This window comes from Borostomias antarcticus, assembly GCF_949987555.1.
Source record: "Borostomias antarcticus genome assembly, chromosome: 22".
Classification (NCBI taxonomy): domain Eukaryota; kingdom Metazoa; phylum Chordata; class Actinopteri; order Stomiiformes; family Stomiidae; genus Borostomias; species Borostomias antarcticus.
In genome coordinates, this window is record NC_140255.1 from 8,591,264 (window position 1) to 8,619,179 (window position 27,916).

Consider the following 27,916-nt stretch of genomic DNA (forward strand, 5'->3'; position numbering starts at 1 on the left):
GACCCGTAATAGAATCGGATCCACCCGAACCCAATTGACCATAATAAAAGCGTGGAAATGTGGACTCGGACCCGTACGGGTCTCGGGTCCGGTTCGGGTCCTCTCGGATTTACCCGACCCGTTAAGACCTCTACCCCGGGGGCCTCAGAAGGGGCGGGACGAGGACCCCGGGGGCCTCAGAAGGGGCTGGACGAGGACCCCAGGGCCTCAGAGGGGGCTGGACGAGGACCCCGGGGGGCTTCAGAGGGGCTGGACGAGGACCCCGGGGGGCTTCAGAGGGGCTGGACGAGGACCCCGGGGGGCTTCAGAGGGGCTGGACGAGGACCCCGGGGGGCTTCAGAGGGGCTGGACGTAGTTGGCGGGCAGCATGCCCTGCTTGCCGGTCCGCTCCACGCGCCCGTACATCCAGCCCTCGTCTATCTGCTGCACGTCCACCACCACATCGCCCTCCTGGAGAGACAGCTCGTCCGCGTCGGCCGCCGTGTAGTTGTACAGGGCACGGTAGCGCTTCTGGACACGCACACACACACACACACACACACAGGAACAATCATTACGACTAAGCATTGAACCATACAGTTTTGGGGCATTTAACTGCAAGGATAGAGAAAAAGCTATATTATTATTAATATATTGTTGGGTGAACTATAATATGAAGGGTACACACAGTCATAACACAAGCATCCTGTTTGTAGAATGAGTGGTTCCTTACTACTCCACTAGGTGGCGGTACAGGGGCAGCAGCAGAGTGTACTGGTGCTGCTTGGTGGCTGTGGCTCTGACTGTATCCTGGCTGCTGCTGTTCATTGTCTAAAAACACAACCAACACAAAATCACTAGTGAGTGTGTGTGTGTGTGTGTTTCTGTTTCTATGCGCGTGTGTGTTGTGTGTGTGGTGTTTACATACCTTGCCTGGTATTCTCAGGGGGAGGCGCATCGCTTCGAAATCTACTCTTTTCAAATTCCTCATGGTACTTGATCTGTAAGCGCGTGCACGCACGCACACACACACACACACACACACATGTTTGATACTTGTTAATTGCCAAAAATCCACAAGGGTTCACCATATTCCCAATTTCTGACAGGCCAGTGAAACCACACACAACCATTTATGGAGTTTTAAAGAGACAGAGAGGCATATCTACAACAACATGACCCCTGATCACTACCGGGCAACTCATCCTCATGACCTCTGATCACTACCGGGCAACTCATCCTCATGACCTCTGATCACTACCGGGCAACTCATCCTCATGAACCCTGATCAATACCGGGAAACTCATCCTCATGAACCCTGATCACTACCGGGAAACTCATCCTCATGACCCAACCCAAAGTTTGGCAATCTAAGCAATACTATACCAAAAGGATTCCACAGCATCGAAACAACAACAAGGGCTACGTAAAAAAAAAAAAAACTCCTTTCCTTCAGTAAACTAGGAGAGTTGGATCCAACCAGACGTCCAGCCTGCCTCGTCTGTTAGCTGACCAGCTAAGACCATGGGAATGCAGCCTCTGGAGCCGTGACCGTTAGATAACTGGGGAAGACTGAGGACTGGATGTCCAGATGGGACGAGACACGCAAACCCCCCCCCCCCCCCCCCGCAACCTCTTGTCCTCAGACGACCCGAGAGAGAGAGAGATCCTTGGGAGAGAGGGAAGGGAGACAGACGTAGGAAGCAGAGACTCGAGGGCGCCATTACAGACGGACGGCAAGGCGCACAAAATTGCAGCAGCAGCAGCAGCGCACTAAACATGGCCGAGATGAACGGGGAAACACGAAAATAGACCCGGAGAACAACCAGAGGTATGTCAGAATGACCCGTTCGGACTTAGCGTTTCAGACATGTCTCAGAGCCCCAGCAGGAGTTGCCCTATATGGTCAAACCCTCTCAGATAAACAGGGAAAAGAGTCGATGTCTGCCTGCTCCGACGCCCCCCCCCCCCCCCCTTCCCTGCTCTCCAGGGCAAGCGCTAGCGGAGAGGAATGGGGGATGATGTCTGCTGGACAAGCTTCACCCCCCCAAGGGACAAAGGGTTTTTGCAATCCATCATTCTTGTGCCCTTCACTGGTACAATCAAAAACCAGAGAAAGAGAGAGAGAGAGAGAGAGAGAGGGAGAGAGAGAGAGCAAAAGAGACGGAGACAGAGACAGGGAGAGAGTGAGAGAGACAGACAGAGAGAGTGAGAGAGACAGACAGACAGAGAGAGAGAGACGGTAAACATACGTTGCTGATCTGTTCCTGTGTTTTCTTCATTCTCTGCATCTCAGGGGTGTCGGCCACCACACTGAAGCCCTTCCCCTTGTTCTTCTCAAACTCCTCTTTGTACAGTGCCTGTAAAACACACACACACACGCACACACACACACACACAAGTTAAATCTTCTGTCTTAAAAAATACATTGAAATGGGCTTCTTCAAATTGTCATGCTCGCAGGCACGTACGCACACACACACACACACACACACCTGCACACACACACACATACATACAAAGCTAGGCTATAGCAAGGCTACTTTAGAGATTAGATTTGAAATGAAATGATGGCTTTTCTATGTGTAGTCTGTGTGCACGCACGTGTGTGTGAGCAGGACATGTTTGCTGCATCGCTGCATTCATTAGGTGGAGAGCTTGATGCTGGTCCAAACCCTGCATCTATGTGACCTTCCCACGTCGAGATACGGCCGTTTCAATTCCCCCCACTGACAATGAATGGGACTTTTTCACTCCTGAGCCTGTCCCCAAAAAAATGAATGGAGGTGAATGGCTGAGCATGTTTGGGCAGCTCGTGGGCCCCGCCCACATCCATGGCCCCACCCCATGAAAATCAGCCAGGTAGTCTCTGAGTAATCCTGCAAACAAACAAACAAACAAACCAAGAAATGGGTCGTGGACCTGCCGCGTGATTCGGATCTGCTCCAAAATCAAACAGGTTCTATACGTTGGCCCGTGCTACACCCTTCCACCAAGTTTCATGAAAATCGGTCTGGTAGTTTGTGTTCTCCTGCTAACGGACAGACGGACGTACAAACGCACGCCACCGAAAACATGACCTCTCGCCCTGCGCTGCCGCTGGGGCGGAGGTGATGAGTATAATGCCTGACAGGATGGGTGGATGTGGTTCACCACAACCTGCTGCTCTTGCACCTCTGCTAATGTTATTTCTATTACTATGGTAACGGGGTCAGTATAGGCCAGAGAGTTCTCAGTTTGACCAATAGAAAACAGCGATCTCTGGGTGGGGGGGGGGGTTCTCAGAGGTATGCCCGCTGACTAACTACCCAAACATACCACTGCATGGACTGAGCCACTGGAGAACTCATCATGTAAACACAGCCTGACCGTGCACACACACACACACACGCATGCACGCACACACGCACGCACGCACACACACACACACACACACACACGCACACACACACACAGCTATGTTTCAGGAACCACAACTGCTAAAGTTTATTCCAAGGGGAGAGAGCAACACATACACACACACACACACACACACACACACACACAAAGATGTGAGTCATATACTTGCTATGAGGAGTATGCTTTCTCAGTAAGGGTGCTAGAGAGCAAAGACTTTTATGGATACAAGCGATGAACAGGGTCTATGTACAGTAGAACACGCTGAGATGTGGTATACGTTGCATGTTTACAAAGTGTCTCTGAATGTTGTGAAAAGCGCTGTACAAATGAAATATATTATTATTATTGTTATATGACTTGATGTTTTTGAAATGGGAGCTCAAAGCAATAGCTCAACTTCAGTCCATGGCTGCCCCCCCACCCCCCACCCCAGGGCCCAGTGTGTGGGGTCAGTGTGTGGGGTCAGTGTTAGGGTGGGCCCAGTGTGTAGGGTCAGTGTTAGGGTGGGCCCAGTGTGTGAGCTCTCATTGGGACCTGTGAGGGACTCTGTGTTGGGTGTTTTGCAGGGTTCCCACTCCCCAAGTCAAATATCAAATTCCGACTTTCAGTGACTAAAAAGCTCAATTTCCACGACCAGTAATGAACAGGAAAACTGTTGCAGAGCGGGAAGAGGATAAATGAGCGCTGAAAAATCAAGTAACCATAACAACCACTCACGCAATACAGGACGAACAAAAGCGCCTCATATTCCATGACATGGCCCCAAAAAAATTATCAAATCCCCTGACTTTCCATGTCTGGAATAGACTTTTTAAACTTCAATGATATTCAAGAAATTCCATGTCTCGGTGGGAACCCTGGTTTGGGCTGCGTGGTTGTGTGTGTGTGTTCATTTCAAAGCAGAGTAAGGGTCAGGGTCAGTTAGTGAAGAGGGATCACACAGCAGGACAGTGATGTCACCCGATCCCTCCCTGGATGGACAGAGAGAGCGTGGGTGGACGGGGGACGGGGCAGGAAGGGGGTCAGGAGCCTCTGGAGAGAGGAGAGGGGGGGTCCATGTTTAACAGGCGGGGATCACACTCATGAGCTTTAAGGACTATCATGGACCAGGCCTCAGTGGGAGTGGATGGATGATAGTGTGTGTGTGTGTGTGTGTGTGTGTGTGTGTGTGTGTGTGTGTGTATGCGAGCGTGCGTGCGTGCGTGCGTGTGTGTGCGCAGCAGGGGCTCCCCAAGGGGTGGCTAGTGCCACCCTTATAAAAAAAGCTGGCCACCCCATTGGCCACCCCTCCCGAAAATCTATTTTTTTATTTTATTTTTGAATGAAACTAACATGCATATAGTATTACTAGGCTCTGTTAATATATATATATAATATATGAATGTCAGAATCTTTCAAAAACGAATAATAAAACAATGTTTTAATCAGGCGCACACATAGGGCACCTCATGCTTCGCGTGGTCCTACACCTTTCCTACTGAGCGCGGTCAATTTGATGTAGCAAGACACGCCAGCAAGCACAACATTACAAAAGGAGGATAGGATCGGTTAGTAAATTATTATACAACAATTACCTCTGTTTACAATTAAAATAATTGTTTTCAGCTAACTGCTTTTGATGGGTCAAAATACTAGGCTGGTTAACGTTATTTAACATTACTGTTGTAACGTTAGCTAGCCAGTACAGTAATTGAAGTTACTGTATTGAAGTAGCCGAGGTTACCTAGCCAGCTGGCTAGCGTCAGTCAATTCAAGCCACTCATTTAAGTTAGTATTTTGGCTAGAGCTAGACCTAGCTATCTTATCTAGGATAGCTTTGTAGAATGATTTTCAAACCACTTTGCAAACTTTCATAACTTAAGCAGACTGCCACAGGCAACTGCAGACAGCTACCGTTATGGACTGGTATAGCATTAACGTTATGATTGGATTAGTCACTGCTGTGCTACGTCAATTTTCAAACAATGAAGGGAAAGGCACCAGATATCTCTTCTTACTTTAAGAAGACAGTCATTAGCAGTACAGGAAGAGGCAGCCCTCGTCAGTCCTGCTGTCGCATCACGCTCGCTCATGCCAGGCAACCGTCCTTTGCAGCTCCATTCACTTCGCCGTCAAAATAAATCGGTGTCGGCCCATTTAGGAGAGGCGCTCAAGTGTTAGATAAACATGAAACTTCATTTACCTAAGCAAAAGGGTCTATTTCAACAAATGCTGGGTTTTGAAGCCTCGGCGCTACCATTAAATAACGTATTTAGACGCGTTCTGTCCGAGTGAAATGATTTTTCCGAGGTAGTGTTCTTCTGTGGTGGTGGCGGTGCTTTGAAGCTTCAAACCCCGGTGGCTCATAGGTTAAGGTGCGGGAACAGCTCAGCCCATATATAGTACATATATGGGCTGAGCTCTTTCTGCAGTGACCTGAATTTTAACTTCATTACCCTGTCAATTAAAGCATAACCTGCCTAAAACCAATGCAATAACTGATTTTTACTCGCTTCATATCCCTTCTACAGGAGAGCCCTCAGAAGACCCAGACCACACCAGGCCTTCAGGTAGTAATGAGCCTGACTGTGGGCCAACAGGTGAGGATGGTGCTCTGATGGTGAAATTGATGGTAAAAGTAACATTCATGGGGCCCCGGCGCTCAGAGGTTAAGGCGTGTATAGGTGCTGCATGTCTTCCTCCCTCTCTCTGTACCACCTTCTCTGTCCAACTTCACTGACCTGTCAAATAAAGCATATAATGCCTAAAAAATAATATAACTTGATTTTCACTCTTGTTTTGTATCCCTTCTACAAGAAAGGGCTCGGAACAGCCAGAGTTGAGGAGGGAGGGGCGGGGGACAGAGTATACTTTTGTGGATGTGTTTGCAAATTGACAACAGCTGAATAAATCTGTACTGAAATGTAAGCAAGTTTGTACGGACAGGACTGTTAAGCAACGCAACAGGGTTGGTGTGTGTGTGTGGGTGTGTGGGGGGGGGCTTACAAGGCTATTCATCTTGCTCTGCTCTTTGAGGCGTAGGTTCTCCGGGGTGTCAGTCACTATGGTGAAGGACGTCTTTGGGTAGTGCCTGAAACAGAGAGAGAAACGGCACAAATGCCCCCACAGGCACGCACACACACACACACACAGCATCCCCACGGACTGGTTAATACCACCGTGGAGTGTCCAGATAGCCCTCAATGATCACTGCATCACACATGCATGTGGCCTGGCAGTCAGAGGACGGCCAACACACTCCACGCTGGCATCTGACCAGCAGGACCTCACTGTCCACCATCCATTTCACAAGGTTTTACAGCACGCTCTGGACAAGAATGAGGCGATTCCACGCTAGGGTTAGGGTATTCAGTGTTTCCATAACTTTCTCGGTCTGTCTGACTGCCTGTCCTCCCTGTCTGTCTGTCTGTCTGTCTGCCTCCCTGTCTGACTATGTCTGTCTGTTAAGGAAGCAAGTCTTTAAAACACTGGAAACTGGGGCAGTCCTGCGTCTGTTTGGTGCCACTTCCTCTTTCCTTCACTTTTTAGACAGCTTAAACATTGTTCTTATTGTCTTGACACCACAACTGATCTCTGTACGTCTGTCTCTGTCTGCCTGCCTGCCTGTCTGTCTGTCTGTTTACCCTTGGACTACCCTAATGTGATTTGCTGTGAAATACTCACATACTGCAGTATGGTTTCTTGTCAAACCCTTGGTAAGTCTTCATGTTCAGGGTCAACTTGCACACCTCACAGCTGAAACATCCTTTATGCCAATACTGCGTGAAGCACAGAGCAGAAGCAAAAAGCATGGTCTACATCAAGCGGTGACTGTCAGATACAAGCATTTAATGCACTGCAACTACAGTATAATATTGTTTGATAGAATATCAAGTTGAATCCCTTCATCCATAACACACAAAAGAACATGACTTTGACCAATGGCGATGGACTAATCCATGTCAAAATTTGACGGGATGTTATTTGCATGGATAGTAAGGGATATTTCTCAATATAGCTGTACTGTACCACAGTTCTGTTACTGTTAAACTCACTTCTGCTCTCCATCTGAGCTGTCTGGAGACTACTGTGTACAGGTAGCTCATCTCTCAAGGTTTGGTCTTTTGTGTTCAGATTTAGTCAGAACATACATACACTAACAGAGGGTCTGAAAAACCACATCCTGTAGATAAGCGCAATGGGCTGCTGTAGCACTGAGGTTTGTAACAAACCTCAAAGTGGAAAGAGTGCGCTCAGTTTGTGTTCTGTATTTAGCCTACTTGTAAGGTGTGTTCATCTTAAAGAATAAGAAAGTACTGGAATGTTTGCAAAGTAGCCAATTCAACAGGCATCTTTTCCATTTTGTGAATGATGGACTGCAGAAAATGTGTTCGATGCTTTTCAACCACACCTTTAAGTAAAACCATTACTTTTCCAAATGTAGGCCTGCTGTCTGCCAGATTGGCTTGATGGATGGACTCAGGGGCGCGCATCTCTTTATCACAGTCTAGACTAAATAATGAAAATGTTATCCCATGAATGAGGAATTTGCTCAAATCCTGTAGGCTATTAAATTGAGACGGCTGTGTGATACGCCTAGTGATGAAAGTGATATCTGGCACATTAGGCTGCACTTCCTCGGGCCTTAAGTCTAGAATACAAAAAAACGATTGCTTTGAAACATGCAGCACTGTAAATTAACGATTTCTAGCATATCCAGCTGCAATACACTATAGGCTATTCGACAGAAATAAAACACTCCTTACCTTATCCAGACAATTCACTTTTTCCGTGGGGTATACGGCTTTATTGCATCTTCCACATAACGGATTCATGGCGGAGGGACTATCCTTCTGGTAGATTCACACTGATTTTGTGGGAGAGCTGGCTGTTTGCAATCACGTACCAGAGCCAAAAACGGCCGGGTAGCCTAATGAGTCAAATTCTAAATTCCAACAGTCTGACACTGACAGCGCACGGTTCTTCTAATGCGCTTCCACGAGGGTAGACCTACATACATGACAGATGTTCGGAAAGAAGGCGGGGCCACTGCTGGAATGATGGAAAAAATAAAACAGCTGTAGAGCACTATAACCTTATAAGGAATGACCGAGATGGGTTCGATGTTTAGTAGCCTAAACAGCAGCACATGTATGGTAATGGCATTTGATGGCACTGACGGAGAGTTTTCACCGATGTGATAGACAACTTCAACAAAATTAGACACGATCTCGCTAACTAGTAACTTAAATAAGCTAACGTTAGCTGGCCCATGACGCCATACATAGACAGCAACGTTGTAGCCAGGCCCAGAGTAAATTCATATTGGTGTGTTTTTGCTAGTAGTAGCCTACTGCTAGGGAAATTACAAGGGTTTTAACGCCCTCTACTGATCACTGGGAACACAATAGCCTCGGCCTACTGTAGAGCGGCGATTTACATAGCCACGTATGAAATAGGCTACATCCTTCCTGACGAGCACATCGACTAAAAAACTTTGTAGTTTATTCGAGGAAAATAATGATTTATACCAGAAAACACACAAACACATACAGATCACCATCGCGATTGTAGTTCAGGCTTATATAGTACAAAGTCCACAATACTACGAAGCGGGGGTATAGCTCAGTGGTAGAGCATTTGACTGCAGATCAAGAGGTCCCCGGTTCAAATCCGGGTGCCCCCTCATTTTGTTTACAAATCTCTCTTGTTTTAGCCTCGATATACATTACTCAGTGATTTGCAACACATTATAGCGTGTGCTATTATATCCATATTATGTCTAGCCGAATCATTTGTGATAATATCCGTAGTGATATATATATTCACAATGGGCATCAAATCTTGTGCTGTGCATTATTATGTCCTATCCACCAGAAAACCCAGTTGCAAATAACCCAATGTATCCCTACAGAAGAGAATAGCCCTGTTGAACGGTAATTTTTGTAGCTTTATTACGTTTTTTTTGTCTTATTTCCAGTTTTGATTAGAGGGGCTTTTATTTTGAAAACGACTGCAGTCGTATCGCGTGCAGCAGTACTTCTACTTAGAAGAAAAACAATGGCACATCGAGTGAAACGTTTACAATGTATTAGCAACCCCCGAAGAGGCACAACAAGGTTAGTATTTGTGTAATACCGTAGCCTAAGATGTGGGTTGTGTCTTGGTTTGAACTATAACTCTTTCTGGTGGTTTGTTTAATTGAGTTAGCGTAAATTGGTGTGAGCTAGCTAGTGTTAAGGTGTGGTAGGTAATGAGCTCTTACGTTGGTTTTGGGATTTCCAATCAATCTAAAATCATCAGTTCAAGTGTCAGTTGGGAGCACATGGATCGCTGGATCGGATGCTACACTCACCTGCTAGCTAGCAGTCAACACCACTAGTCCACACCAGGCGGGCACAGAACATGTAGCCTAGGATTAGGGTATCAACCGTTTTTCCACAGTAGTTTATTTGTAATCCCGCGTCTAGATTAATAAGAATTCTGCTAACTTGAATGGGTTTTCCTTGTATACTCATTTTAAACCTGTTTTTTGACGTCAAAGTCCCAGTCGTTGTTGTGCATCAGTCTGTCAGTCAGTCGGTCAACCTGTAAGTACCCGGTAAGTACCCAGTATACATGTAAGTACCCGGTAAGTACCCCGTATACATGTAAGTACCCGGTAAGTACTCTGTACCTACCTGTAAGTACCCCGTACCTACATGTAGGTACCTGTTTAGTACCCCGTACCTGCATAGAAGTACCTCGTACCTACATGTAAGTACCCGGTAAATACCCCGTAAGACACTGGTAAGACACTTGTACACAGGTAAGACACAGGTAAGACACTGGTAAGACACAGGTAAGACACAGGTAAGACACGGGTAAGACACAGGCTGTATTATAAAGTATATTACCCATTTTTCTTTTGGTGAATTTTGGAGCTCCCATTGACATTGACGGGGGGTGTAGTGCCTGCACTCCCCAATGTAATCTGTTTCTTATCTAAGGTGTTTTAGAACATATCCTACTGAGACAAAGCAGTGTACGCGTCATTCTTGCCTGTGTATCAAGTACGCGCATTGATTGTCATCTTTTCTATCCTCACGCAGGATTTTGAGCTCTCCACCCTGACTGAGCAGGTAAAGGTGCTCACACTGACATGCCTAAAGATAGCCGTGCCAGACGGGAGCGAATGCGCGAGGCAGCCCGCCGTGCGCGAGCAGCGGAGTCAGATGAAGCACGAGATTTACGCCTAGCTCGGGATCGGGAAAGACGCAGCCGTGCTCGTCACGCAGGTTCGTACAAAATGTATAACTGGGTACTATTGTACCATCATCATATCATCTGTCTGCATTCTGTCTGTCTGCTGCCTCTGTATCTTAATTTGCTCGAGAACCGGGCGCTGTACGAAGTTGAAACTCAGCAGGTGTATTGCTCAGGGCTCCAGGAAGCGCGGTGTCGAGTGTGAAGTTGTTTGGATGAGCATTTCTTGAGAAAGCTGCAAGCAGCAATACTGGAGGCAAAGCAATCGTCCCGCTCCAAACAGGCACGTTTTGAACAGGCACTGCACTAGTAATGTAGATTCAATTCATTTGAAAATTGGGAATACACAAGTGACCATGTTGACTAAAATAAATCGTCTCATCTAGTTCTCGACCCTCAACACAACAACCAACCAACTACAGCTCACAACGGTGGGTTTCGCTTCTTTCACAACTCGAATCTCAAAAGAGCGTCGGTATCACACAACATCACTACTTCATCTACGTTTTATTAATCAGTAGAATCTAGGGGGTAATAATGCCCCGTGAACGAGTTGTTTGTGCTCATTCTGCTTCTATAATGGAAGCGCTGACAAAAACAGCCGTTCGAGAAATAGGTAAACGTATAGAAGAACTCTGTGCAGCTTTGCAAATGGAGATTCTGCAGTGCCACCATGCAACTTAGCAGAGATCTCAAACGACAAGAAGAAAGGCACGCAAAACCAGAAAATTGGGAGAATTGTGTTCAGTATTCAAGGTGAGTTAGTCTACAACCGCTCCAGCAAACAAAGACAGATGCTGCATTTGCTCTCCCTTGCACAACTAGCTAGCTAACTGAGCTAGCCCAAACAGCGGCATGGAGGGGCTCTTACTTTCTAGAATCTAATTGAAACCTAAGATAAGATGGACTTCACTGTCCAGAAGGAAATTTGTCTAACAATTGTGGAGAAAATTTGTTTAACCGCAGTATCTGCTGTTAAAATACAAATAACAGTGCATACATATGGTGCATCCACAGGCTGTCAGCCATACACATGCACATACACACAATAGCTACTGACCGTGGAGAAGTTAGATTTAAAGGACAATGCTTGTTTTTGACAACCTGGACCTTATTTACGACATATTATAAGACGTTTGACTCACCGAGATCACTTTGGTGTAGTTCGGAGGCCTGTAGAAGAAATGTAAAATCCAGCGCGAGCCAGTATATCCATGTAATGGCGGTGATCGGGGCAACGAGAATGCAGCTTCTAAAAATCTATTTTCTGCCGCGAAACGGTTGTTTTCATCAATCTGTCTGGATGAATCGCTAGTTGTGCTTACATAGAGAGCATAGGCCTGTTGTGGTATTTCCCATGCCTCTGTAATATGATCTTTAGAAACGTCGTTAGACACGTGCTGGAGCAAGTGAGGAAGCTATTTCGTTTCGAAAGACGTTTCTAAAGATCATGGCATGTGAAAACCACAACAGTTATGCTCTATGTAAGCACAACTAGCGATTCATCCAGACAGATTGATGAAAACAACCGTTTCGCGGCAGAAAATAGATTTTTAGAAGCTGCATTCTCGTTGCCCCGATCACCGCCATTACATGGATATACTGGCTCGCGCTGGATTTTACATTTCTTCTACAGGCCTCCGAACTACACCAAAGTGATCTCGGTGAGTCAAACGTCTTATTATATGTCGTAAATAAGGTCCAGGTTGTCAAAAACGAGCATTGTCCTTTAAGTTGGATTTTCGACATACATTCACTCCGGACCCAGCAGCTTCTTATACAGGTTCACCCAGGGTTGGCAGTAAGAGGATGGTCCTAACCTCAGGGACCATCAATCAATTACTATTTGAATAACAAAACAGTGTTATTTTCATTACCTTTGTGCTGACTTGCTCATATTAGTAAAAATTGTACAAATTGGTCTCATGTTGCACACCTATTTTGATTGCTAATGTGTAATTAATTTATTTTACATATAAATATTTGAATAGAAAATGCAATTTTAAACAGCTTCCATGTCATCATGTGACTCCAAACCAGTACAGAATTGTATTACTACCCTACAAATAGAACACGCCTCTTTTTATTGCGTCTTCTATTTGATCAATATTTGTATGGAAAATTCATGTTAATTTCAATAGCTCCCATGGCATGTGACCCAGTGACTCCAAATCAATACCAGATATTATTACTCCATCGGACAAATAGGACACACTTCTTTTTATGATTTTATTGCCTCTATTTTATATGAACATTTTAATGGGAAATGTATCTTTTTTTCAATAGCTTGCATGTCATGTGACCCAGTGACTCTGTTTTCACTTGCTGTGATTATCAAAGAGGAGGATGGAACTCAGTGTCGAGGTGAGTTGTAGATTGAATTTTAAGTTGAAGTCTTAAGGTAAAGTAACTACCTACCTTAGTTCAGAATTTTAATCAGAAATCAGAAACGGGATTTATTGCCAAGTAGGTTTCCACATACAAAGAATTTGCTTTAGTCTGATGGTGTATAACAATAAACACAGAGCAAAATACAGTAGTATTTTGGCAAATACAATTCAAGAGAATACAAAACACTATAATATACAATGTACAATATATAATGTACAAAGTGAAGTCTGGAGTAGGATACCAGTCACTGTCTGTGGGAGACCTGGGCCTTGTTGATGAGGCCAGCTGCACACAGGAAGAAACTATTCTTGTGCTGTGAGGTGCTGGTCCTGCTGGACAGCAGCCTCCTGTCAGAGGGGAGTGGTTCAGAGAGTTTGTATCCAGCATGAGAGGGGTCGGCCACACTCTTTCCTTCCCTCCTCAGGGCCCTGCAGGCCTGGAGGCTTTGTTGTTTTTCTTAGTAATCTGAGCTGGAAATAGGGATGAGGATCAAGACCTGGTTCTATACATTTCTTAAAACAACTTCAATGTTAAAGCACCTCAACATTGCACATTATTTGAAGCCTGAGAAGCAGTAGAAGTAAGCAATATAAGCAGTACCAGTTCTGTTAGAATTGTCTTGTTTTTCCACCAAATAATAGAGAAGTTTTGATAGTGGTATGATAAAGACTCGGGTTGTTAAGCGGTCTCGAAAATGGTATCAATATCAATAAAAATTAACGATCACCATCCCTAGCTGGAAGTGCGTTCCATGCCACCATGGCTCGATGCAATACTGTTCGCTGCTTTGATTGTGTTCTAGATTTAATAACTAAACACACGCCACAGAAAACATTACCTCACCCTGCACTATTGCTGTAGTGGAGGTATTACAGAAACAGACACATACAAGAACGGCATCCACACACACCGTTTTGCATTACAAAACGGTTTATAATAATAATAATAATAATACATTTTATTTCTAAAGCACTTTTCATTGTGAGACAATCTGAAAGTGTATGACCCCGCATGACCGGTGGAGGCTGTGCGGTCATCGGTCACTGTTGGAGTCATATAGTATATATAAATGTCATATAGCCGCCTAATAATCGCCCAAACGATTCATCTTTCGACCTCTAACTGAAAGTGACAACACCTTCATCGACGGTGAGGTGAAGCAATGAAAAGCAATGAATTACAAGCGGACGCCTTCCCTGTGAAACTGAAGCTTGACTATGCTCAGAGACAGCGTGATCATGAAGAGTGAGAGGGTGTCTGGATTCCGTGAGAGGCTAAAATTCAGGCTTTCACATGCTTTTCCTTCCTCCTTCATACACAAAAGACGGCATACTTGTGAACCGTGGTCATACCTCATTAAACAGCAAAATGATGGCCTCACTCAATAGCAATCACCGATAAGATGCCACCTCTCCTTAGCTGTGAAGTAGGACTCCTAATTAGGTACATCTGTCCCAGAGCACTAACACGCTGACAGGCATGAGCAGGAAAAGGCAACAAGCCCTGTGCCATCCTTACAGATTTGGGGTAGAACATTGTTGGCTGCTTAACACTGTGCCTTGAAACAGAATCCAGCTTGTGTCACAGCGTGACTGTAAAAGAACTCCCTCCGTAACCGCTGATGGATGTGATAAGCGCCCTCAGACTTCCAGGACACCAAAGGAGATGACAATTTTAGCATAGAGACTTGAGCACCCACTTTTCACTATACTGCATGATTTACTGTGTGTTTTTGTGCACGGGACACATAAAGTACCTTGAACCTTGACAAGACTGTCTCACGAGGATCTTGTTTTACTGGGCAAACTGACCAGGGACATTGAAACTGCCCAGGGAGATGTTTAAAAACAGGAAAACCTTCTCTGAATAGCACTGTTACGTTAACTCAGAGCAAATTCTAGTATGGCTGTGGTTAGCTGTTTTTGTTTTTGTTTTTTTATAAAAGTCCCTGCTTTTCACTGGCAGGCAGGTTGGTGAATAATGAAGTAGGCTTTATCCTAATATTTATCTTCCTTTCCCCCCCCAGATGTCCAGCAGCTGTCTCTACCGCAGCCCCCACAGATTAAAGAGGAACAGGAGCTGTGGACCAGCCAGGGGAGAGAACAGCTTCCAGGGATGCAGTCAGATACTACAGACTCCATGTTCACTTCTCCCAGTGTGAAAACGCACTGCCCCGGGACCAGGCCTATTCCCAGCTCTGGCTCTGGCACTGAGAGTGTGAAGCCATATCAGTGTAGGGAATGTGGCAAAACTTTTTGTGAAAAAAGGTGTTTAGTTGTCCATAGAATAATCCACACATATCAGTGTGAGGGATGTGACAAAGCATTTGTTTGTAAGAGTCATTTAGTTGACCATAGAAGAATCCACACAGGAGAGAAACCATACCAGTGCCAGGAATGTGGCAAGGCTTTTAGTTTAAAGAGGTGTTTAGTTGTCCATAGAAGAATCCACACAGGAGAGAAAGTATATCAGTGGGAGGACTGTGATAAAGCTTTTGTTTGTAAGAGTCATTTAGTTTACCATAGAAGAATTCACACAGGAGTGAAACCATATAAGTGCCTTTGTGGCAAAGCATTTAGGTGTAAGAGTGGTTTAGTTGTCCATAAAAGAAGCCACGCAGGAGAGAAGCCATATCAGTGTGGGGAATGTAATAAAGCATTTTGTCAAAGTGGCAATTGAATTGTTCATAGAAGAATCCACACAGGAGAGAAACCACACAGGGGATAAATCATTGTGAGGAATGTGACAAAGCTTTCATTTGCAAGAGTAATTTAGTTTGCCATAGAAGAATACACACAGGAGAGAGACCATACCAGTGCCAGGAATGTGGCAAAGCTTTTAGTCAACAGGGTAGTTTAGTTAGCCATAGAAGAATCCACACAGGAGAGAAACCATATCAGTGCCAGGAATGTGACAAAGCTTTTAGTCTACAGGGTAGATTAGTTAAACACAGAAGAATCCATACAGGAGAGAAACCATATCAGTGTCAGGAATATGACAAGCTTTCAGTGAAAAGTGTACGTTAGTTACCCATAGAAGAATCCACACAGGAGTGAAACCATACCCATGCCTCTGTGGCAAAGCTTGTGTGTATGGGTAATCTAGTTCTCCATAGAAGAACCCACACAGGAGAGAAACCGTATCAGTGCCAAGAATGTCACAAAGGTTTTAGATGTAAGAATCTTTTAATTTACCATAGAACACTCCACACATGAGATAAACCATATCAATGCCAAGAATGTCACAAAGCTTTAAGTCAAAAGGATAGTTTAGTTGACCATAGAATCCACACAGGAGAGAACAATATTAGTACCAGGAAGATGGCTGTTTTTTGTGAACAGAATATATTAGTTATCCCATAGAAAAATACACAAAGGAGAGAAATTATATCAGTGTCAGAAATGATTTTAGTGAGTAGAACAGTTTAGTTTGCAATTGAAGCATCCACAATACAGAGAAGCCATATCATTGCCAGGAACATGGCAAAACATTTAAGCAACGAGACCGACTGTAACAGTATTATAGCAAAGTATATTATAGCTGAGTTTTTAGTGTTAAACATTCTGTCAATAACTATTTGAGGAAGATACACTGGAGAAACCACATCTGAGATTTGAGTTGAGGAGGTGAAGCTGTTCATGGAAATAACCTCCGACCTCAGAGTGGACAGATGTGCAGAAACATATACTGTGATTTAGTAAAGAGGGATCTGTCTTCTTTCTCCTCTATTCATGTTAATAAAGAGATCATTTTGGAAAGCTTTGACATGTCTTCAAACGTATTTACAGGAGGAATCTTGTTCAGGTATCTTGCCTCCATACGTGGAGCTGTCTTCGCTCTAAGTTTTGTTCTAATTTGTGGATCTGCTACAGAGCTGTTCCTAGGTTGATGCTAGAATGGATCATCTGGAGGGACGGGGGGAGTAGACTCCGCTACACATCAACCAATCACAGCACTAGGCAGCTACTGGGTCAGATGTGGACAGAGGGGTCAGGCTGATTTACGAAATTGGACCCACGAGTGGAGCTACTTAAACGATGCTGAGTGGGCGCCCTCCACATATCGCAATTCCCCTGCTTGGGCAGGCAAGGAATTGCTCAGTGCTTGCTGCCCACGTGCCAAACGATTCCACAGTGAGCATTTGATGACGTGAAGCGGAGTTCCCGTCCCTCCGGACAATCCATTCTAGAATCAACCCTTTTCCTGGGGGCTTGGTTAGGACATGGATGTATTAATAGAACTGGATACAGCCACTCCATTCACTGACCGCTATCAACAATGAAGCCCTATTGAACCGCGCCATCTTGGCAAATTTGTAGTCATTTGACCATTTCCGGTGACTTTTGTACTTGCGCAGTTGTGCTTTTCTGGCCTTCCGGTGACTTTTGTACTTGCGCAGTTGAGCTTTTCTGTCCGACGCGCGTCCACGGTCAACGTTGGCGTTGACCGCTTCTAGCTATCGAATGGCTGACTGGTGTAAGATGGATAGCCTAACGTTAGAGAGATAAATGTAGGCTATGGTTATGTTAATAAAGCTAACAATGATGTTGTAACATGCATGCAGCACTGCCGATCTGAACGATTGATTCATTATTACCATGGATCGGTATTGGGATTGATCAAGGGCGAATGTAAAATAGCAGCCACGAACTCAGCGGGTTATCCGAGATGCGGTAGCCGCGGCCAAAGCTCCTGCTGGCGGGGAGTGAAGCTCTTCAACTCGCCGGTCACTGGCTCCCTGGAGGAATTTAGCCTGGCTGCAATAACGTTATCGCGAACGGAATGAATACCATCTACTAGCAAACAAAACATCTTCAGTTATAATTAACCTGTTAAAACTAAGATGCCTGGATGAAAAAATAATTTCTCCAATGGATATATAAAAAAAAAACAGGTTAATATGGAAGCCGGTTTTCATTGCTAAATCAAAGCGGGGAGAGCCGGGAACGTGCGTGGACACGCGTCGGACAGAAAAGCTCAACTGCGCAAGTACAAAAGTCACCGGAAATAGCAAAATGACTACAAATCTAGCCAAGATGGCGCGGTTCAATAGGCCTTCACTTTAGATTTCGAATCCTGGGGGCTTGGTTAGGACCACCAGCAGAATGAGAGCAGCCACCACGCCTGCAATGATAGCCGTGTTCTCTGTCGCCCCCATCTGGCTTGGAGGACCGTTCTGTGTTCTGAGAAAGAGGGAGATTATGTGGCAGCGGTAATGGATTACAGAAGCCATTTAATTTAAGCAGATTCCCAAATCAAACATTTAACAAGCTTGAGCAACAGTTACAGAATGAAAACACCACAAAGACAACAACAGGACAACATAATGTCATGGAAATTTACCACTGCATGCATCTACATTTTGTAATCATGTACCAAGGGTGAGATTAATCAATACAGTTTGAAGACACAACAAACTGTCTTTAGCTAAGACTTTAAAAGGATATTTGCAGGGGACCCAATGATAACAAGTATATAGGCATTATTATGTTGCATAGCAACCTTAGCAGGCCAGGTCAAAACGACCAATAACAAGCAGATAAAGCATTGTTATTCACTGCTTACTGTATCTATGCAGCTGACACCTAGCTAAGCTCATAGCAGGATGATTATAACTCTACACACAGACATTCCACCAGCAAAGTAGCACACACACATCATCAGTGTCAGAATGTATGCATAACCCTCGGCCAGCATGTCCGCTGTCTGTCCGTTTGTCCCTCCAACCGGACTAATCCTTGGACACCGTCGGCCTGACAGCATTCATATTTGGCACGGGTCTCTGCAGGGGTCCCAGACAGACCATAAAATACACCAGCCAATAGAAATACTGCTCTGAATAGAACCCCGCCCCAGCATTCCAGCTGCCTACTGTATCTTGTCTGCTCATCAGCTGCAAGGAGCTGCAGTTTTGCCCAAAATTAGTGTGGCTGCCCTGATACAAACAGTGAACTATTACCTCACCCAAGCCTACTCTAGAATTATTTTTCTGTTGCTCAGCTTTGCCTAGCATTGGTGTCTTCTCACCCAATAGTAGTAGCTAGTTAGCTTGCAAACAATAGCCAAACCGTGCAAGCTATCATTCAGACGGGACTTGCTAAACACATGTCCTCTATCTTCTTGAGGGGGGGGGGGGGGTCCAGAGTGCTCCAACGGGTATCAGAACTAGTCATGATTAAGACTGCTATTTATAAAGAAGCTCATAACAAGGATGAGATGGCTTAAGTACAAGGCCTCTACAAATCAAATAGTTGACCCAAACAGTAAATGTTGAGATAACACACACAGTACATAGTTTATTGATCAACTATGACAGAGAACAGTCTTGTTGGTGATGGCATCCCTATATCTGCCACCACAATAGACTATGTAAATAGTCTTCATGTGAAACACTCATCATTTTGGTGAGAGTGTAGCCCAATTTATGTTTTAGCTCTAGAGAAGAGCTAGCCCAACTGAACAGACATTTGTGTTACCTTATTGTCTTAGTATTTTCTTATTTCCCCATTTTGATTGGTGGGGCTTTTATTTTGAAAATGACTCTGGAGTTCCTAAAGCTTGCAACAGAACGGTGAATTAAAAGCACATCGAGTGAAACGTTTAGCACCCCTCGAAGAGGCACAAGGTCAGTATCTGTTGTAATACTATAATATTAAGATGTACGTTGTGTCTTGAATTAGTCTGAACTATAGGCAAACTCAATCGTTAGTGAGCTATAGACACTATCCGTTTCGAAAGGCAGTCCTGAAAGGCGCTAGGGTAGATGCAGACAATTTCAATTATTTTCATCACCCGTTTTTCACCGTATATTATGCATCCGACGTCTATTTAATCAGAATTCTGCTATATTGAATGCTTTTCCTCATATGCCCATTTTTAGAGCTGTTTTTGGACCTCCATTATCCAGGCAGTTCCATAAGAGCGCCATTGTTCTGCGTTGTAAGATTTGACGTTTAGTTCGCGGGAAAGTACATGTTCTAATGTGATTAGATCAATTTATGCACGTTTCTCAGTCGCAGTGAGCAAATTGTTTTAAATGTTGAGATTCGGAGTATCTGTAGGTCCAGTATTAGGTCATAAAGGTAGGAACCTTGTTCACAGTTGAGGGAGGACAAATATAGAAACGGGACAACAGTTGTGTCTGTCAAGTCGACTGTCTCCCGTAAACATCAACAGTAGCAGCCACCACTGAACAGAGTGGTTATTTGATCAAGAAACTGTTAATTTAAAGCAATACATAGCGTTTTCTCCGGGTTTCTCGGAACTGCGCCCCCACAGGCTCTGCGAGTCAGTGCACTGTCGTACTGTCGTAACGTTTGTCTTTTTGTGTGTTGGCTGTAAGCCGACACACCAAGAAGAGGGAATCCTATTTGTCGCTCCTTCCCTCCCTCGCTGTTGTCCTGCAGTTCTATTGTTGCTACCACAAGAGGCAGTGGTCCCAGAACATCAAAACAAAAAGACTCCACAGATTTCCCAGGTCAGCGGTGGCCGAGTGGATAGTGCGCTGTTTATATTATACCTCCATGTGTGCTGCCTATCACCGCGAAGGTTGTGAGTTCAATCCTTGGTGTGGACATACCAAGGTACCATGACATATTTTGTCACTGGATGTTATAGAAGTTATGTAACGAGCGTGGGTCGTATTTGTTAATTATAGACCCCTTTACAGCCTAGTCAGCACAAGTATGCACTCGCATTCTTGAAACAGTAGCAGAGGAAGACAGACGAAATCGCCATTATTAAGCGTACGGACTGGACTGAGGACATCATCAAAAATGCCCGCATTTGCGGTGCCCATTTTATATCAGGTAAGTTATTTTGACTACCTGGTTTCACTGGAATGTCTGGTTGAAATGTAGCCCTTCTCAGTCCCGTTGTCGCATTCCGCTCGCTCATGCCAGACAACAGTCCTTTGCTGGTCCATTCACTTTGCCGTCAAAATAAATCGGTGTCGGCCTAGTTAGGAGAGGTGCTCACATTTACAAGTGTCAGATAAACATGAAACTTCACTTACCTAAGCAAAAGTGTCTATTTTAACAAATTCTGGGTTGAAGCTTCAAAGCACCGCCACCACCACAGAAGAAGACTACCTCGGAAAAATAATTTCACTCGGACAGAACGCGTCTAAATAAGTTATTTATTGGTAGCGCCGAGGCTTCAAAACCCAGCATTTGTTAAAATAGACCCGTTTGCTTAGGTAAGTGAAGTTTCATGTTTATCTGACACTTGTAAATATGACTAACCTACACAGCGATTGATTAGGCTAGCCTACTTGAATTTCCGAAAGGATAACATCGTTATTGTGGTTAATTATAATGCAAATAGGACAAGTTGCTATCGTCCACTCGCTACAAGTAGGTTAATCAATAGGCTATAATAAACCATAGCCTATTAAAACAATTTGATAAATAGGGGGAAAGGATTATTCTTGCTTGCTTCACACAAACGGAGCGACTGCAATGTTGACAGCGCAGCCGGCCAGCCGGCCTGAGCCGGGTGGCGATGATTGGCTAAGACAGCGAAAACGTAATATACTGCGACAATATTTCGGTTAGTGTGGACTTTATGCCAGCTTAACTAAGATGAAACTTACGTCTCCATGGTGCAACCAAAGATAAGCACAACGTTAAGATCAAACTAACTAAGTTTGAACGTAGGGTTTAGTATGGACTTTAGGACGGAACTTAAGGTGGAACTTAAGATCAGCTGGTGCAACCGGCTCCAGATCAATGTTTACATGTGTGTGCTGTAGCATTGTCGTTGCCTGGCAACGTTCCCTTTTTCAGCGGAAGTATCCGCAAATGATTAACAAATAGTTCCATTAAAAATATATTTATTTAAAGTTCGTATTGTCTTTCGACCCGACCCCGGATAAGCGGATGAAGAAGAAGATTGGCTTTCTTTTTGAAATATTGACAGATAAATGTGGCAACCGTTGTATAGGGACTTTAAGCAATGACGGTTTTCAGGACCGCTACGGTGGCCAGAAATAGATCTGCTATGATGCTATCGCCGTAGCGGTCAAAATCGTTAAGCAAACAGCCGAACGGTCCCTACGGCGAAGCTTTTCCGAGACGTTGTAGCCACTACGCAAAACAGGGGGTTTTGCCTTCGTAGAATCAGCTGCTACGGCAGGCAGGTTTATGTATCGAGCACTGATCCATTTCCGGTCACCATAGTGGCCCGTCGTAGCGGTCGTTGCTTAAAGTCCCTATTATGGAACGAGAAGCAGTGGGATGGCACGGATATCGCCACGGCTAGCGGGGTGTAACGGCACTCCGCTGCGCGTCGTGCCTAACCACTCCCGCTAGCCATGGCGATATCCGTGCCATCCCACTGCTTCTCGTTCCATAATGCTTTATTATTATAGGTAGTAATACGTGATTATGGCATTTTGTATGAATTGGCAATGCCATTTAAAGGTTTCTTGTTAGGGGCCAGGTATTTCTTGTATTTCCCAATATTCTGAATCTTCCTTGGAAGTCTGACTTCCCATGTATGAAAAATCACCAAACGTTGCACATAGGTCCAGTCCTATGCCAGAAGTCCACAACTGGCATTGTGGGCCAATAATCCTGATGGTGGCGCTATAGCAACTGTCTAAACTTTAAAACTTTTTAAAAAATCACAACAAACAGGGTTTTTCCTGCATAGAGGATTTTTTGGCGCCCCCCAAAGAGATTTTGGCCAGAGCTAAAGGAAAATCACCAGTGCCAAAATGCTAAAAAAAGCAATTCAAATCCTCTCCAAATGTGTCTGATAGATTGTTTCAAGTGCAGCCCATCCCTCTTTCTTGCATTGTCCATGGACCACAAGGAATCGAGATAATTAATAGACAGGTTATCAGAATCTTAAAAATCGTGTCTTCATATCCTCATAATTTTCCGCAATTGTGAAAAGTGAGCTCAGTCAGAACGACAGCAAAGAATATATGCCTATATATGCTGGTAGGCTACTTGGTATAAAACTGAGGTTTCCCCCAAAATAGGTGTGCACCACCCCCCAAAGACCCATTCTGAGCCAGGAAAAACCTTGAACAAATCAGCCGTACATGCTATCACTTTACAACCACCACCAACCAACATGTAGGCCCAAGTGAGCAGAAATGTCCATATGCTTTGAGCTGACAGGAATTATGAAGTCCATCACTCTGTTTTTCTCAAAAACTGTAAAACCTATCAAACCCTACTCCTCCCACATTTTTTGGTCAATTGACATCCCAATTGCTACACTACATCTTCAGACTGTCCTCCACAAACAATCTTCACAGATTTTTTCAATATCAAAAATTGAGCCCACAGCGCATCAAAATGTTTTACTGTAAACACTGTATGCAGCTATTGCAAATATTTGCTCAATAAATCTCCAATATGGAGGGAAAGTCATCTCATCGCCCCCTAGTGGTAGCGTTCCTAATGCCGAGAGAATGAATGGGATTTCTCATAGACACGTCTTTTGAAAAATTATATCTTGGTCGACACCGAAAAGTTAGTAGAAGGCCTTAACCGGCAAATACTTGGAGACAAACTTTATTGATTCTGGTGATCATAGTTGATTTTCAATCACAATCCGAATTATGAAAATATTTTTCTTAAATTCCATTGACTTTGACTGGAGGAATGGAGCAATTTCGAAAATTTGAAAGAAGGCGAAATACTGTTTGAAATGATCACAGTTGGTAGATTATTAATGTAAAAACACTCACAAGTTTTTGTTTTGATAACTTCGCCGAAATGGTTTCGTAGTAAATATTAGAAAATCCGGTCAATGGGAGTTTACATTGAAACTCCTCTCCGATAGGAACACATCTGCTAGGGGTGCATGTTTTCACTTTACCTCCCTATGGTCATGAAAAAAAGTCAAAATTTCATGACATGACTATGGTTCACATTTTCAGAATGTTATCTCAAAAACAGTATTTTTTACAGTATTTTGAAGTCTGTCCCCTCAAACTACTGCTTGCTTACAGGAAAAAATACACTACATTCAATCCTATAGTGCAACAGCAATGTCTCCACCAATCAGAGATGTAGTTGTTGGCAACCCCGCCCCAATAGCGGACCCTAGGACTACAACTGGCTAAATTATTGCTGCTGTTTCATGTTTGTTGTAGCTGTTTGTTTGCCTCTTTTGTTTGTGAGTCTCTTCATCTGACCAGTCTTGTCTCAATCAGTGCCACCTTTGTTCAATCCAATCAAATCAGTCAATCAGTGAATCCATGCTCAGTCCAGAGTCACACAACTCATTCCCATCACAGTGCTGTATGTAGGCCTACTAATATGTTCATGCAGGATTCCTATGGTGTAAATATCTAGCTGTTACATTTATACTTATATTTATATTATTTTTTAGTTATTTTCTTTCATTTGGCTCAAACAAGAACATGACCTTCCCTTGGGGTCTGGTTGTGAGTTCAAGCACTGCGTGATGCAGAATAAACATGCCAATGCCTACCTAGGCATTGTAATGTTTGGATTTCAGACACACAATTTTTTTTTGATTTTTAAAGAGGCCCTCATGTCTTCCTCCTCAAAACGCAAAAACTGCTTCAGTTTTTCACGCGTTACTGGCAGACTCTGGCAGTAATGACAAGTCTGCCAGTAACACAAGAAAATCCCAAGAAGAAGCGGTCGCATTGAAAATGTTAGTCAAAGAATCATAATCATATGTCAAAGAATCATATTTAAACGGTTATTTCACCCCAGCCTATCATTTTTACACCCCGTTTTTGTTAGACATCCATGGGAGGAGCATGTGGATTCATCACATTTGAAATCCGACGTCGGCAAATAGGTAAGAAGTGCCCTGGAACACCATTTGCCCCCTTTCTCCTACAGTATGGGAAGGAGGTGTGACGCTACATTAGCGTTTTGGCATACATATGACGTCACATATAAGACTAATTCCCAATGGAACCCTGAAAAATGTGCTGCAACAGAGTCAACTATGTGATTCCAGGCTACATGCATTGATGGTTGTCTTATCTATCATCACACAGGTTCATACAGAATGTGTAACTGGGTATCTAAAATGAACATTGAGAGTTAAAGATCAATAGTTATGTTGTATCATGTTATTTTGAGTCCAGATGCTGTATCTTTGTTAAAAAAGGCCTATTTCTGTCAAAAGGTGTTTTAGAACATATCCTACTGAGACAAAGCAGTGTACGCGTCATTCTTGCCTGTGTATCAAGTACGCGCATTGATTATCGTCTCTTTTCTATCCTCACGCAGGATTTTGAGTTCTCCACCCTGACTGAGCAGGTAAAGGTGCTCACACTGACATGCCTAAAGATAGCCGTGCCAGACGGGAGCGGATGCGCGAGGCAGCCCGCCGGGCGCGAGCAGCGGAGTCAGACGAAGCACGAGATTCACGGCTGAAGCGGATGCGCGAGGCAACCCGCCGTGCGCGAGCAGCGGAGTCAGACAAAGCACGAGGTGCACGCCTAGCTCGGGGTCGGGCCGTAAACAGACGTGCATGTGCAGCTGAATCAGACGAAGCACGAGATGCACGCCTGAAGCGGATGCGCGAGGCAACCCGTCATGCGCGTGCAGCCGAGTCAGACGAGGCACGAGCTGCACGCCTAGCTCGGGATCGGGCACGGCACAGACATGCGTATCACACAGGTTCGTACAAAATGTATAACTGGTCATCACGCTATCATCCTATAATGGCAAGAGTCTCTGTCTGCATCTCGATTTTCTCGAGAAACAGTGGCTGTCACATTTAGCCGAATGTATTGACTGCTAGACCGACCAGAAGATGATCAATTTCAATCAACAACTGCTTCTATTCTGATCACTAACGTTTTCAGTGCTTCTATTAATGACTATTTTAATGGAAAATTAAAAGTAAAACCTTTTTCAATAGCTCCCATGTCATATGACACAGTGGCTTGAAATCAATACCGAATTCTATTATACAGAATTCTACACTGGACAAATAAGACACCTTTTTATTGGATTTTAGTGCTTCTATTTTATATGAATATTTGAATGGTTAAATCTTTTTTTCAATAGCTCGCATGTCATTTGAGCCAGTGACTCCGTTTTCACTTGCTTTGATTATCAAAGAGGAGGATGGAACTCAAGGTGAGTTGTCTAAGTCTAATAGTACCTGCCTACCAGAATCAGAAATCAGACACAGGTTTATAGCCGAGTAAGTTTTCACATATGAGGAATTTGCTTTGGTCTGATGGTACATAATGATAAATATAAAGCAAAATACAATACCATAAGGAGCAAATACAATAGAATATTATACAACATACAATACAATATAATGTAAAATATATAATGATGTACAATAATAAGTCTCTTTGGGTCAGGATACCAGTCTGTGTGTGGGCAGGCTTTATCCTAATATGTATCTTCCTTTTCCCCCCCAGATGTCCAGCAGCTGTCTCTACCGCAGCCCCCACAGATTAAAGAGGAACAGGAGCTGTGGACCAGCCAGGGGAGAGAACAGCTTCCAGGGATGCAGTCTGATACTACAGACTCCATATTCACTTCTCCCAGTGTTAAAACCCACTGCCCCGGGACCAGGCCTATTCCCAGCTCCGGCTATGAGAGTGTAGACGTTTCTTCTGGGGAGGCTGAGAGCAAGACGGCAGAGAAACCATATCAGTGTGAAGAATGTGACAAAGCATTTATTTTTAAAAATAGTTTAATTGCCCATAGAAGTATCCACACAGGAGAGAAATCATATAAGTGTGAGGAATGTGACAAAGCTTTTCGTCAAAAGGGTACTTTAGTTAAACATAGAAGAATCCACACAGGAGATAAACCGTATAAGTGTGAGGAATGTGACAAATCTTTTAGTGAAAAGAGTAAGTTAGTTATGCATAGAAGAATCCACACAGGAGATAAATCATATCACTGTGAGGAATGTGACAAAGCTTTTAGTCAGAAGGGTAATTTAAGGACCCATAGAAGAATCCACACAGGAGAAAAACCATATCAGTGCCAGGAATGTGGCAAAGCCTTTAGTCAACAGGGTGGTTTAGTTGGCCATAGAAGAATCCACACAGGAGAGAAACCATATCAGTGCCAGGAATGTGACAAAGCTTTTAGTCTACAGGGTAGTTTAGTTAGCCATAGAAGAAGTCATACAGGAGAAAAACCATATCAGTGCCAGGCATGTGACAAAACGTTTAGTGTAATGGGTAGTTTAATTACACATAGAAGAATCCACACAGGAATGAAACCATATATTTGCCTCTGTGGCAAAGCTTTCAGATGTAAGAGTAATTTAGTTGTACATAGAAGAACCCACACAGGAGAAAAACCATATCAGTGCCATGGATGTGACAAAGCTTTTAGATCTAAGAATCTTTTAGTTTACCATAGAAGAAACCACACATGAGAGAAACCATATCAGTGCCAGGAGCATGACAGATTTTAGTCAAAAGGGTACCATAGAAGAATCCACACAGGAGAGCAACTATATCAGTGTCAGGAATGTGGCAAAGCTTTTAGTGAACAGTGAAAGCTGTGGATGTACACTATAAAGTGGGATATGTCTTCTTTCTTCTCTATTCATGTTATAATGGATATAAATATATAATTTTGGAAAGATATGGCATGTCTTAAATTATTTTCAGGAGGAACCCTTATCAGATAGTAGAAAGTGGTGAAATGCAATACTACATTAGTTTGAGACTTTCTTTAGCATGATCTCCTGTGCACTAGGTACATAGCTGTTTAGAGCTGATTGTCTATTAATTAGACTTCTGTAGCTTAATAATTATATCTTATGTGTTTTACCTTTTCATTACATTGTATTCACTCTTGTTGAAGGTATGTTTTGTAACATACATACTTTACATGAATACATTGGTGTTTCATGTTAAGTATTTGGCGAATAAATCTATTAGCCTTCATTTAAAGTACCTGATTCTCATTGTTTACTACTTATCCTTATT

The 27,916-nt window shown here is 43.8% G+C and overlaps 2 protein-coding genes across 4 annotated transcripts; one reads left to right on the forward strand and one right to left on the reverse strand.

The window, feature by feature from the left end:
* Positions 1 to 317: 317 nt before the first annotated feature.
* On the reverse strand, positions 318 to 8,192 carry LOC311323601 (LIM and SH3 domain protein 1-like; the record flags this gene model as incomplete). The annotated part of the gene is made up of 7 exons (XM_084455868.1): positions 318 to 510; positions 713 to 810; positions 908 to 980; positions 2,232 to 2,339; positions 6,364 to 6,448; positions 7,042 to 7,136; positions 8,124 to 8,192. The coding sequence occupies 7 exons, from the start codon at positions 8,190 to 8,192 to the stop codon at positions 337 to 339; spliced, it is 702 nt and encodes a 233-aa protein (XP_084311994.1). The 3' UTR covers positions 318 to 336.
* Positions 8,193 to 10,387: 2,195 nt separating this feature from the next.
* Positions 10,388 to 27,874, forward strand: LOC311324232 (uncharacterized protein). Of its 3 annotated transcripts, none has more exons than XM_084456650.1 (5): positions 10,388 to 10,634; positions 24,729 to 24,786; positions 25,227 to 25,619; positions 26,013 to 26,084; positions 26,381 to 27,874. In XM_084456650.1, the coding sequence occupies exons 3-5, from the start codon at positions 25,277 to 25,279 to the stop codon at positions 27,355 to 27,357; spliced, it is 1,392 nt and encodes a 463-aa protein (XP_084312776.1). In that variant the 5' UTR covers positions 10,388 to 10,634; positions 24,729 to 24,786; positions 25,227 to 25,276; the 3' UTR covers positions 27,358 to 27,874. The 3 variants fall into 3 exon arrangements, with proteins under 3 accessions (XP_084312776.1, XP_084312775.1, XP_084312777.1); XM_084456649.1 differs by lacking the exon at positions 10,388 to 10,634 and adding an exon at positions 19,569 to 19,618; XM_084456651.1 differs by lacking the exon at positions 10,388 to 10,634 and having other exon boundaries at positions 24,519 to 24,786.
* The last annotated feature ends 42 nt before the right edge of the window (positions 27,875 to 27,916 follow it).

Excerpts from the sequence above, each read along its gene's own strand:
- LOC311324232 (XM_084456650.1), top strand. The coding sequence starts at position 25,277 with ATGCCTAAAGATAGCCGTGCCAGACGGGAGCGGATGCGCGAGGCAGCC. Across the intron at positions 25,620-26,012 it reads CAGACATGCGTATCACACAG|CTCGCATGTCATTTGAGCCA; the intron begins GTTCGTACAAAA and ends TTTTTTCAATAG. Across the intron at positions 26,085-26,380 it reads AGAGGAGGATGGAACTCAAG|ATGTCCAGCAGCTGTCTCTA; the intron begins GTGAGTTGTCTA and ends TTTCCCCCCCAG.